Source organism: Psammomys obesus, unplaced genomic scaffold, assembly GCF_907164565.1.
Source record: "Psammomys obesus unplaced genomic scaffold, mPsaObe1.curated_primary_1811, whole genome shotgun sequence".
Taxonomy (NCBI): domain Eukaryota; kingdom Metazoa; phylum Chordata; class Mammalia; order Rodentia; family Muridae; genus Psammomys; species Psammomys obesus.
Window position 1 is genome coordinate 9941155 of NW_026588752.1, and position 13284 is coordinate 9954438.

The following is a 13284-nucleotide window of genomic DNA, read 5'->3' on the forward strand; positions in this document are numbered from 1 at the left end:
ACACACACACACACACACACACACACACACACACACACACACACACATCCTCACCCTGTAGTCTAAGGTCAGTTCCTATGATCTTGTCTCAGCTTTCTAAGAACCTGGGATTACAGGCTCTTCCACTGGGACTTAGTGCACAAGAAGCTGTGTGGCTGTACTACAGCCATATTGAAGAGCCTCGAATACTGTCCTGGGGCCAGGCAGAAGGAACTGCAGTCTTTTCTGAAGGCCACTGCACAGCGTACACTCCTAGAGCAATGCCTTCTAAGTGAGCAGGGTGATTTTTGTCCCGTCCCTGGACAAGCGGCAGTGTGGAGTCATGGGCTCCAGCAGATCGTAGAAGGGGTAGATGTTGGGCTGGACCAACTCAGAGCCTTGGAGCTGGGCCTGGGTGGTGGCTGAGCTGGTCAGCCCCTCCAGCTTGCCTTTCCTGCACCTCGCCCTCCAGTGCTGCATCTGGCAAGGGGCAGTGCCAGCTCTCCCACCTGCTGCAGGTAGTGAGTGGGGAAGGGGTGCATCTCTTTCTCATCCACATCACTGCATGCTACTGCACGGCAGACAAGAAGTGGTGGGCCAGCTACCCTATGCCCATGCCACCAGGACCAGCTCTGCTATGCTGCCCAGACAAGGTGCCAGGGCCCACTCTCCCAAGTGCTGCAGCCAATGAGGGGCAGGGACAGTCCTCCCAATTTCATGCCCTGTGGCCCTGCTGTCCCACACTGCTCAGGCTAGGAGTGGGGCCAGCTCTCCCTAGTGCTGCAGCTGCTAAGGGGTGGGCCTGTTCTGCATATCCCTCAGTCGTTAATGTGGCTCCAGACCCCCACTGCTGCAGGACACAGACCCAGAAAAGGCCCTCTGTGGCAGCATGGGCAAGGAACTCACCACGGCCTCAGGTGTATCACTGGTTCCTCACACAGGCTGTTTCTCTCTACCCTGGTCTTCAGTTCTGCCTCTCTTCATTGTACACACATCCTTATGCTTCTCTTTCTCTTCCATCCCTCCACCACTTACCTACTCATCTTAGTGGTGCCATGGGCCTCTGGGTGTCTGTAGTCATCTAGGGCTTTCTCTGCCTGCCTGAGCTATCCTTGCCATTCTTGGACACCACTGTGACATACCACTTTGCAACTATCATACACAGGGCGTTCTCATTTTGCCTAGTTTTCTAAGGGAAACTTTTGGCTTCAATAGTTCAAGACCATTATAGGCAGCAGTAAAGGACAGTGACGTGGGGGAGGGGGAGCTTCATAAGCATAGCATTTATTCACTTCTTCCTCTTCTGCTTTAGGATTGTGTACTGCTGCCCCTGGTTTTGAATACTAGGAAACACAGCCTGCAACACACACACACATACACACACACACCTCTCCATCTCCTGTGTACCCTGACTTTCTGGGACTTTTAAGATTCTATTTAGGAAAATTTTTCCCTTGGAGCCATTCTGCTCTGTCCAGGTCACTGAAGTTGTAAGCATGTGCCAAGGAAACCTTGGGAAAGTAGTTCAGAGCGGGGAAGAAGGGCATCTTTGGCCAGAGATACACTGGTGGTCTCATCATACCCTGTGGCTCTGTTTGATGAGTGGACTTCACATGCCCAAGGTCCCACACTGAGTGACCAAGTCAAGATTCCAGCTTCTTGCTTTGGCTCTCCTGTTATCTGCCAGGGACACAGACAGCAGTGACTAATGATTGGTGGTGACTCCTGTCAACTGCTGGGGATTTTCCATTGCTCTGTTAGGAAGTACTCTGGGGTGAGTCCAAACTTTTTTAAGACTTAAAGGAAAAGAAAGGGGAATTTGATAAAGAAGGTTATCCCTGAAGATGTAAGCAGAGATCCCAGAATGCTGCTAACTTTAATAGATCCATAATGAACCTTCCAAAAACAATGCAGGGCAGCTGGGATTTTAAGATTTGTGTTCAGAGTAGAGTTCTAGGTTTGGGACAGAACCTTAGAGCGCCCCCTGACTGCAAGTGAGCTGTTACTCCTTTCAGAGCACAGTTCCACTTTCCCTTCTCATTAAGGCTCCACTTAGCTGTTAGGTAGGAGCTTCAAAATGAGAAACCCAGTCATGTATAATTTCCAGTTAATGGGCATCTGTTGAATCACTAGGTCACCAAAGGGATTATTACACAGAGCTTCTTTGTGTAGTAAACACAAAAACAGAAAGAGAATGTTTTCCAAAGGCAAGTCTGACTGCTAGTGAGTAACAGCATCCTCCTCTTGAGGGGGAAGGTTGGGTTACTCCACCATCCTTGCTGGGGGAGGTGGCAAGGCCAGAGCAGCTATAGAGGGAGAGCAGGGAAGGAGGTGGGGCACTTGAAGGCCCTTGTTATTTGTAATTGCTGGTGGATGGGATGCATTACTGAGCAACAGACATTCTAAGAGACGGTCAGCCATTGGGAACTCATGAGACTCTTGAGCTTTATGCCACAAGCCATAGAACAACAATGATGATGAAGGTGTACTTCAGCCCTACCTACAAGTTAGCTGGTCTCCAGGCAGGCCCAGCCTGTGTAAGTGAAGACTGCCACAAGCCAGAGTTCTTTGGTTTACATCTATATATTTTAGTTTGGGATCTCAGAGTTTATGTCTTGAAGTCATTTAGGCTTTTCAGAACTTGGCATAATTCAAATAACCTGTTTTTCCCCCTTTAGAACACTTCAGTTATGGAAGATCAAAATGAAGATGAGTCCCCAAAGAAAAGTGCTCTTTGGCAGGTAGGCATGATAAGCTAGCAGATGACTGTAGATAAGCTCTGCTTTTGCTCATGTCCTCACTGAGACCAGAGCCCAGCCTTTGCTTTTGCAGGGTTGCTAGATTCAGAAGTCATCATTTCCTCAGGGAAGTGTCCTTACTAGTAATAAATAACTTTGGAGTTTTCTGAAAGATTCCAAAAACTATCCTGAAACACTGACTTTATGACCCAAGATAAACTGTATGGAAATCCTCTATCCCTGGAGTGGTGGAGACTTTCAGATTAGAGCCAAGTGCAAACCTTATGCCAGTGCCAGTCCTGTCCTGAGTGCAGATGGCTGCTTTTTTTCGTTTGTGCCACATCTCCTCCTACTGTGCTCTTCCAGTGGGGTACTTTCCTCTTTCATCTCAGTCTCCTTTCGTGGCTCTCTTACTTTCCGGTCTAACCTCCCAGGCTTTGTGATGGAGGTGTGGGGAACACGCAGACCTTTATGGTTTAGTGTTTTCATTAAGCACTCTGAACATTTTTCTCCTTTGTGAGGACATGAGTAAGGGCACAACATATGTAGAATAAAGAAAAAAGTTATCTTGAAAACTACAGAGGTAGGTTAGTTAGCTAGAATAATGTACGTCCAACAAATTTAAGATGAAGTGAAAGAAGGTAAAATAATGCCAGTAGGGTTTGGGCCCACCAGGGAGCTGGAAATAGAAACTGGGAAATGTGCTCCTAAACATGCATGTGCCTCTTCATCTTTTTGAGCATCATATGTAAAAGGAACACGCATGACCTTCTTCACATCTACCTTGCTGTACTTCTCTTCACTGTTGACCCTTTAGTTTGCAGTGGCTCCCAGCTCTCTAGCATCCAGGTTTCTTCATCTAGCCACCTCCTAGTTGGTTACTGAACAGGAAACTTGATGGTAAATGAAATAACAATCCTTTTTGCCTGTCAAATGAGAAAGAGAGTGTGAACTTGCTGTGAGTTAGGAAGCAGTGCGCAGATGCAGACTCTTGCCATAATTCTATTTAACCTGTTGTGAAAGCAGGTATTCTAGAAAACTGTCGCCTAGATGTTGAGTAAAAGAGGAAAGAACATATGTAGTCTGTAAGACTCCACAGTGCACACTTCGATGGGCAGCCTGATCTTGTCTTGGTGTGCCCTTTCCACAGATGACTGTTCATAGCACCGTAAAATTCTGCACTTCACCTCTGTTCCTTCCCATCATTTAAAAGCTGCCTCTGCTTAGTCCAGTCTTCACTTTACTTAAAGCTAGATTGTAACAGCCACACTGAATCCCTTCTGTGTAGATGGATGTGTTGTAATTTGCATTACCAATTGCTTGTAATTAGGCAGTTACTTCTATTTTTCCTGTTATAACATTGTGCTGCTGTTATGTTTACAATAGCATAGACATTTTCTTTTATATTTATACTTTTATACTTGAGACTTTATATAAGATATCCTCATATCTCTTTTGATATTTGCTGTTGATATTTATCACAGCGAAGAATTTTTAGTTTGTCTCAAGTTCTATTGAGTCAATTAAATGGGAATATTTTTCAACAAGCAGAACTTTTGTGATGCCTGTGCATTACTGCCCCCTGGTGGTAGCAGGTGCCAGTTGGCTTACTCTTCACTCCAGGAATTGAGTGAGGGTGGCATAGAGCTGGAAACTGAAGGTGAATGTCAATGAAGTGGAAGACAATTGCTTTCTGACATTGCCTCTACGTGCAGACATAAAAAATTACTTGAGATATGAAACTGAAAAGATTTTTGCCAAGGAAAGTTAGAAGTATCATACCTGTGACTATTTACAGAGGCTCTCTTCCTTCTTAGATGAATTTAGTCTAGTTTAATATGAGAACATACTATCAATAAAAGTTCTTCATTCCATGTAAGACTTTGGAAACAAGTTTCTAATGGGCATTTGTAATTCAACTCTTTGTGTCTGAAAAATCCTCTAGTGTTTTATTTTCTGCAAGTAGTCTATCAAAAGACAAATGGCTTGGCAAATGTATGACAAAACACTGATGTGGCCAGGTGGTGGTGACGTGTGCCTTTAATCCCATCACTCAGGAGGCAGAGGCAGGTGGATCTCTGACCACTCTGGTCTGCAGAGTGAGTTCTAGGACAGCCAGGGACAGCCAGAGACACCCTGTCTCAAAAACCAAACAAAAGCAGACCACTGTGATGTTGTTTCTAACTAGAAAGGTATTGTACTTCCTACAGAGAGTAGTGGTTGTGGCTTGAGTCTAGGGATGTTAGCTACTGTTGCTATGGTGACTGGAGAGGGCATGTATGTTTGCATGTGTGTGAGTACTCAGGTGTGTCTGGATATTGAATATACAGTGAGTTTGAAGAAAATACGGATGGTTTGGAGGCAGTGAGTACAGAGCAGCAATATAGAATATACTTAGCATGCAAGAAGCTCTGCGAGCAAGCCCCAGTACCACTACATTAAAAAAAAAAATCCCAAGTCTCTATACAGCCTGGAACTGGAAGCTTGCATTTCCAGCTCTTCTGGCTGGCCAGCCATCCAACTCTAGGTATCAGCTTGTTTACGTGCTCCCATGCTAGGGTTACAGGCATGTGCAGCCATGTCTGATTTTTAGGCAGTGTCTCTCTGTATAGCCCTTGTTGTTCTAGAACTCTCTTTGTAGACCAGGCTGGGCTCAAACTCACAGAGATCTGCCTTCCTCTACCTCCCAAGTGCTGGGATTAAAGGCCTGCTCCACTACACCTGGACCATGTCTGGATTTTTATGTGAGTGCTGGGGATTTGAACTCAGATCCTCATGCTTGCAGAGCATGAACCATTGCTCCTGCCTCTAGATTGTTAGAAGCTGTTATCCAGAAGTAGTTTATATGGCCTTTTTTCTTTTCTCTTTTTTTAAGGGAAGGGATGCTGGAATTGAACCTTCCTCAGGTCTATACCCAGCATCCTAAGGTTTCAATGTAAAATTTAAATTAATTAACATCCATTTTATAGTACAGGTGTGGAGGCCAGAGAACAACATGTGGAGTCAGTGATTGCTTTCTACTGTGTGGGTTCCTGGGATCAGTCTCAGGCTGAGTTATCTTATTGGCCATCAGGTTAGATGATAATGCTTTGCAGAGAAAGGTAGGTAGAAGAATGGATGAGAAAAGCATTGCTGTCGGGACTGCATTGATCATATAGAAACCATCCAGGGTGAATACCTTTCCAGGAATACAGGAGTTACTTGGATATTTTCTGAGAAGTAGGGTAAAAGAAGGGACGGAAAGCCTAAGCTGTTTGGCCAGCACTTATTAGCCATGAGAACTAATACAGAGGGGTCAAAGCTATTAGGAGAAAATGAAGCTTTATAGATTGATTTACTTTCAGGTCCCTCTTCTCTTGAGATAGACTGAGGTTCTCAGTGTGATCCCTCAAATGCAGTATGGTCTAACAGACTCAGCAGCACTTGGGAACTTGTTAAAATACTGATTCTCCGGCTCTCATCCAGACAAACAGAATCAGAATCTGTTACCAGGCCCTCAGCTACTCTAATGCATGCTCAGGTGTGAGAACCATTAGTATGGATGTACAGTAGCTCAACCCTGCTCTGCTTGTAATTGCTCACGGTATCTATGGTCAGCTGCAGTCTAAAAATAGTAAGTGAAGATTCTCAGAAGTGTAGGTGGGGAGAATGTATATCCAGATTCGCATAATGTTATAGTATATTCTCTTAAGTATTCTAGTGTCAGTAATTCTTACTGTGCACAATTTATAAGTTGTACTTTTTCAATAGTATGTGTATATGTGTAGGCAGAAACATGTAGCGTTTGGGTTCATGGGTTCAGGCATGTGCCTGAGTCCTGGAACATACACTGAGAATATATGAAGGACATTAATTTTGAGAAAGTGAGACAGACTAGATACTAGCCAGCCAGATGCCAGCTTATCAGGTTGGGCAGCTAGTGCCTCTAAGATGGTCATCTCCAAATGAGTTATCTAATGATGGGGGAAGGGGTACTAGGCATTGGGGAATGGAGAGCTAAGGCACCAGTCAGCTTTAGAAACAACTGCAAAGTCCAATAATTACTATGGTCATTAATTTGAGAATGTATGGGGCTTGCATATATTTTAATTGCATAAAGAATGAATGAACAAAGAAGTGAATTTGGTGTAGGTTGAAGCTGGCATATTTTAAGGTTAAATCCATAGGAAAAAAGGTATTTCTAATGTAATAGATTAAATGCATTTCTAACAAATTTTTGCTTTTTTGTTTTTCCAAAACAGATAAGTAACGGAACATCATCTGTGATTGTCTCCAGAAAGAGGCCGTCAGAGGGGAACTACCAGAAAGAAAAGGACTTGTGCATTAAGTACTTTGACCAGTGGTCTGAATCAGATCAGGTGGAATTTGTGGAGCATCTTATCTCACGAATGTGTCATTATCAGCATGGACATATTAACTCTTACCTGAAACCCATGTTGCAGCGGGACTTTATCACTGCTTTACCAGGTAACTGCACCTTTCCTGACAGTTGCTGGGCAATGCGAGATGCCCAGTCCTTGAACCTAGAGCTGAGAGCGAGTCTGTAAAGTGAATGGCAGAATGACCACACTGTGAGCCATCATTTCTGGGGACACCCACTCTATTTGTAGATTTTAATCCTTCAAGTGCCAGATATTAAAATACAGTAGATGCATTTCTTTTTTTGTTTTGTTTTTAGTAGATATATTTTTAGGAAATGTATGCCACTTCTGTGATTTCATGCTGTGTCAGTGCTGTTGCTTTATTTAGTTGCTTTTTTTGTTTTTAAAGATACACTTTTTAGGTTTGTGTTATGTATAAAATTTTAATTATGTATGCTTTTACATGTGATTTAAAATTGTATGAAGCTGAACATGGCAGCTTCTGCTTAAGCTAAGACAGAAAGATTATTGCGAGGTCAGCCAGAACAAGGCAGACAAAGGACACATGCGTGCGCGCGCACGCACACACACGCACACACACGCACACACACACAAACACACACACGTCTACTCTTCCTTAAGTCTGCTTCTTAGCAAGCCTCACAGAGTTCAGATTGTTCCCTTGTATCTGAAATGATACTTAGAAAATGACCAAGAAACTGAGGAAAATGGTAGTGTGTCTTTGTTAATGTTTTTCTTGTTTGTTTAGATTTATTTATTTTGTCTTGTGTATGAGTATTATCTACACGTTTATCTGTGCACGGTGTGGGTGCCTTATGTCCATGGAGGTTGGAGGAGTGTTGGGTTTTCTGGAACTGGAGTAAGGGGTGGCTGTGAGGCACTGTTTTGCTGGGAATCCAATGTGGGTCCTTTGCAGGAGCAGCAAGGGCTCTTAACCACTGGGCCACCTCTCAGCCTGTCAACATTTCTTGAAATTTGCTTCTCCATTCACTCTTCATTGCAGTCCCACAGTCTCTTACCTGTGTATGTGCACTCATGGGTACGTTTTTCTGGTTAATTTTTATTTTGATTTTAAAAATACGTTTTGTATTTATGACGGTTTTAGTCCTGAGCAAAATAGAATGAAAACTGTTGTTTCTGCCAGTGTCCATTCCTCTGACATGCACACCCACCTGCACCGTCAGTGTCCTGCTGCATCTGTGAACCTCTTGATACATCATCATCCCTAAAGCCATATTAGACATCAGAATTTGCTGTTGGGGTACATCATGATGGGTCTGGAAGATATGTAAACCTGTACCCACTATTCTCATTTAAGAAGTTTATTTCATTCTACTTTGGGTTTTGACAACTTATTTTTCCCTCTCTCACTATGAAATGTTTCATCTTCAATTTGGCTAGGTAAGGTGTAGAACTCTGACTTCTACAGAGAATTCTGGCTCTCTTTTGACGTGGTCAGTATAGCATGCTTACTGTGGCCAAGATGACCGGTGCTACTGCAGCAGCCCTGCCTCGGGAACAGCAGGTTTTCTGCAGTCAGTGCTTTGACAGCGCGCAAGACCTGAGCTGTGGTCCCAGGCCTGGGGCTTGTACTTCAAGTGACGCAAAAGCTTTTCATGCCTTTGTGCTCGTCTTCCAGAGTTCTTCTACTCCGAGAGTGTAAAGAATATTTGAGTTACCTGAGAAAGGCTGTTTTTTTGATGCCAGAATATGTTGTCTTGTCTTCCATCAGTTGTCTTCTGTGAGTGTCTCTAGAGAGGCAAATAGGAACTTTTTCTATCCAGAATTATAGCATTTAATTGCTTAGTCCAGTTTCTCATTAGGCAGATTAGAATGACAAGAATCAGAGAGAAACTTGGATGAAATGCCCTTGGATCACATGGCTTGCTTGCCATGTGCTTTTGTAGAATGATGGTGGCCACACTTTGGTTCAGTGTTAGCCCAAAGGATGAAATCATTCAGAGTTAAGATAACTCTGGAAAAGTCCTTAACTTGACCCTGACTGTTAAATAAGTGGGTCATTGCCTTAGTTTGCTGCCTATTACTGTGAGCAAGCATCATGATCAGAAGCAACTTGGAAAGGAAAGGAACGTTTATTTCACCCTACAGCGTACAGTCCTCCACCAAGGGAAGTCAGGACAGAAACTGAAAGAGACCATGAAGGAATGCTGCTTACTGGCCTGTTTTCCTGGCATGCTCACCTTGCTTTCTCACGTTAACTCTGGGCTGTGTTAAATTGACAAAAAAAAAAAAAAAAAAAAACAAAAAAACAAAAAAAAACAAAAAAAAAAACAAAAACCTAACCAGGACAATAACTCAGTTCATAAAATTAACTTTTAGCTATGGAAGATGAGAATGAAAGGCTATGGGCCTTTCTTTGAGAGAGAGAAAAGTAGAGGTGAATAGATTCTTGCGTGCATCTCTGTAAGTAGCACAGCATTCTTGTCTCTGGAACTCCACAGAGTCCTGCCCTGACATTGAGCTGCACCAGGAAGAGCCAGGGGCCAGGGAAGTCTTTCAAGTTGATGAAGGTATTGTTCCTCCTCAGTGACTGTTAACTAGTGAGGCCAATCTTCCATTTTCACAAGCAAATCTATTTATTGTTTGTTTGTTCTTTTAGTTGTTTTGGTTTTATTTTCTTCCCTCTAATTTGTTTTCCAAATGGTTTAGATGTGGGCGATTGCCCTTATGTTTACAGAATAGCCACAAGGTGGCACTGTTGAAGTTCCCTTGATAGTTTCCTGCAGCTCATTCTGGGGAGTGCATAGCCTTGGAGAAGAGGCAGACCAGATGAACATGTGTTATGTATATAAATATGGTTAGTATAATTGCATACAATTCAGTTTTCATTACAGCGAATTTTAAGGCATTGTCCATATCTCTGTTAAATGGAATTTTGTGGTATTGAATGTTATATGAAATGAATGGACTGTTGGCTGGGACATGGAAATATTTCTGTTAAAATGCTATTTGTTTTAACAGGATTTGATCTGAACATATATACATATGTCAGTATATTTCATACATGAGAATCTAATAGCCAGGGACAAGCTGGCCCAGTTGTGTTTGTGACTAGCAGACTTGGATTAAACCTGGCATTAGTTCTTATCCCAGAACTATGCCAGTAGAACATTACAGGGAAGACAAGTCTGTATGCTCTTATGTAGGTTTAATAAGTTGTAGACCAACTTTTAATCATTCTGCTAGTTCAGTGTTTAGTCTTTCAGTAAATCTCTTGAGTTTGAATTTTTACTGTTAAGATTGACAATCATTTTAAACTTTTGATTGTGAAAAACATTAGCTCTAAAAAATTGTCTATACTTTTGGCTTATTTTTTTTAAATGCTTACTGTGAATATTGTACCTGTCAGTATAGGAAAAGTGGAAAATGTTTGTGGTCTCTGGCTCCCTTTGGTTCAGTGGAAAAAGTGATAATTATGATACGCTTTTCTAAAAATCATGGTAAATGTTTAGTCTGCAATGTCAATTTCTGCAGGCTAAGTTTGTGGTTTGTAAGAACTGTTGTTAAAGGGAAAATTTATACCATTTAAAATAGAGGCAGATTGTACTTCAAAAAGGATGATAAGTCTTGCTGATGAGTTTGGTGAGTTATCTGTGCAATTAAAAATGTTGAAATACTTAGCTTCCTGACCATGGTTATTCATTTGTCTAGCCCCTACGTAAGGACAGAAAACCCACCACAGACTGTAAATGTGATAGATTAGATCAAAGGTCACAGGAGACCTCGGCAGGAAGGAGCTGAGACTTCAGGCTGGGTGCAGGGCCAAAGACCCAGCACCCACTGAGTGGAGAGTGCAGTGCTGAAACTAGAAAGTCCCTGGGCTTCAGTCCCACACTGAGCATCATAGCACCATCCTCACCTGTGTGGGGACAATAGGAACCTCGTAGTATGTGGGAGGATTAAAGACGGGGTGTGTTTGTAATATGCCTGGAACCTGGTGGATGCACCATCTAAGTGTCTCCACTTTTTCATTTGGTTTTCTTGCAGTGTAATGGGAAGCCCTTGGGTTTGTGACCTCCACTTCTTTTCACTTCCTTTCTAGCCCTTAGAGTCACATATTCCCGGGAAAGGCTTCAACATACTGGTTGTAGGTGGTTGTCTTGTTTTAAAAGATTTCCAACTTCAAATTTTATAACCGAAGCTGAGACTCAGGAAGCAAGGAGCAGCAGAGGTGGGAGTGGGGAGTTTCTTTACAGCTGTTCTTTTAAAGGTTTCTAAAATAATGCAAGTTTTTGTATGGTCTAAAGAGCTATGTTAAGCTGGCCCTCATCAAGGGCGTTAAACTGACATCACATGTTTGAGGTTCATGTTGACAATGGTAGGTTTTACACATTGAACTTTGGAATCGGTGCCATTTAATTGTTTGAATTTATTGCTGACATTTTTCTGGATTCTCCTGAGGTGACTGTAATTAACACGGTCAGCACTTTCAGAATTGTGCATGTACTGTCAGGCCGCATTCTTCTGAGGCAGTGGCGTGGCCGAAGGAGGGGGAAGGTGGGGACTCCCTCAGCATGATAGGGTAGTAAGAGCCAGACACATTGTTTAGGAAAAAAACTTAGTGTAACACTCAAAACACTTCAGCTATGGATAAAAGATTGCCTTTTGTTCCATAACCTCTTTTTCCTCAGTGGACTTGAAACCAGAAAGTTGCAAGATTTGTATGGCTCTTCAGGATGACTACTGAAGAATCCTCTATTCCCTGGGTCGAGGTGCCCCAAACAGAGCATTTTGTTCTTACTCTTCTCAAAACAGTTTGGGAATATGAGACTTATACTAAAAGAATGGAAACTAGCTAGTTTTGCTGGCAGTGATGGGCATTGTTTTCTTTGCGGATGAAGACAGGTAGCCTCCTTAAGCATTCATATCAGCTAAAGAGAGTTAGAGGGAGGAAAGGAGGTTAGGACATTTAGTGAATACCTGTTAAATAGCTGGCCCTTCCCACTGAACTTGAGAGATTCCTTCTTTGTAAAGTGTGACTATTTAGAACACTTCTCTTAGAGAGTTACTTTGCAGAGTGTGTGAGATAACTCCCTAATGATACCCATAAAGGATTATAGATTTGCTTATGGCCACTCATATAGCAGTTGACTGAAACAGAATGTAAGCCAGGTTATCTGTCTGCTTTGTCAGCCATTGTATTTTCCATAAAACTAAAGTAATTCTTACCTCCTGAATTTAAAGTAGTAGTCACAGGAAAGGATTCTAACCTTGGGTGTCACTAGGGCATTATTTAAATGAGCTGTTGGCATTTGAAAGAGGAAATGTTTATGCAAATGTTTATGCAAGAGGATTTGTTTATGAAAAAAGTTACTGGAGGCTTAGTTGTGAGCAATCAGTGAGGAGGAAAGATCCAAGACTACAAGGGTACCCTTGCTATAATCAGTAGTTCCTCAGTTGTCAGAATTAGGTGGCACTTCCAAGAGTTGGATTCCTAGGCTGCCTCCTCTAGAGGTTGATTCAGTAGAAAGTCTGAGGGATCTGTTTTGTTGCTGTGCTTTTCAAAGTCAGTGACCCTAATCAATTCCAGTCCAGCACACACTTTAGCATCTCATGGTTGCAGGCTCTGGCCTGTCAGAAGTGGAAATGTGAATGCTGTTCTCCTGCTTCTTCACAGGTCACGGGAACCATGCCATTGAGACCTGGAAAGGCAGTTGTCTTTCTCATGCATGCCTGCCTTGCCATTTCATTTCTCCAAGAATAGAGCTTTCGAAAGGAGTATTGGTTAGGGCATGTTTATAATGGGAAGATCCAGTTAGTGGGCTGGAAGTCATGGGAGTCATGTAGAGTGACTGTTAATATCCTTTGTGGGAGGAAGTCCAATGAACCCCCAGATTTAGAGAAATCCAAGAAGAGCTAAGTGTTAGCTTGTGGCTAGAGAAATGTAATTAAGCATGATTTTAATGTAGTTATAGTTGTGATAAGTATAGGCTCAGCTTATGACATAGGGAATTTGAATTCATAGTTTTAACTGTGGTGTGGAGAGAGGCACACCTGTGTGACTTCCCGTTGAAGATGTAGGAGAGGTCATATGAATATGTGGTACACAGAAGGTATTTGAACTTTGGAGAATGGTATCCAAGGTAACCCACTTGAAGACTGAGCAGCCTATGGGCTACATCTGAGCAAGGGGTCTAGGTCCTCTGCATGCATGGTCCTTGGTT

The 13284-nt window shown here is 42.7% G+C and overlaps 1 protein-coding gene across 7 annotated transcripts in view; it reads left to right on the plus strand.

The window, feature by feature from the left end:
* Fbxw11 (F-box and WD repeat domain containing 11) overlaps window positions 1-13284 on the plus strand; it is a 96331-nt gene that overhangs the window by 56030 nt on the left and 27017 nt on the right. For 4 of the 7 annotated variants that reach the window (XM_055604609.1, XM_055604605.1, XM_055604607.1 and 1 more), the window contains one exon: window positions 6959-7184. In XM_055604609.1, the coding sequence (XP_055460584.1) occupies window positions 6959-7184 (226 nt within the window). Of the gene's footprint in view, window positions 1-2657; window positions 2721-6958; window positions 7185-13284 lie in introns of all 7 variants that reach the window. The other 3 variants (XM_055604608.1, XM_055604606.1, XM_055604604.1) reach the window with 1 other exon arrangement.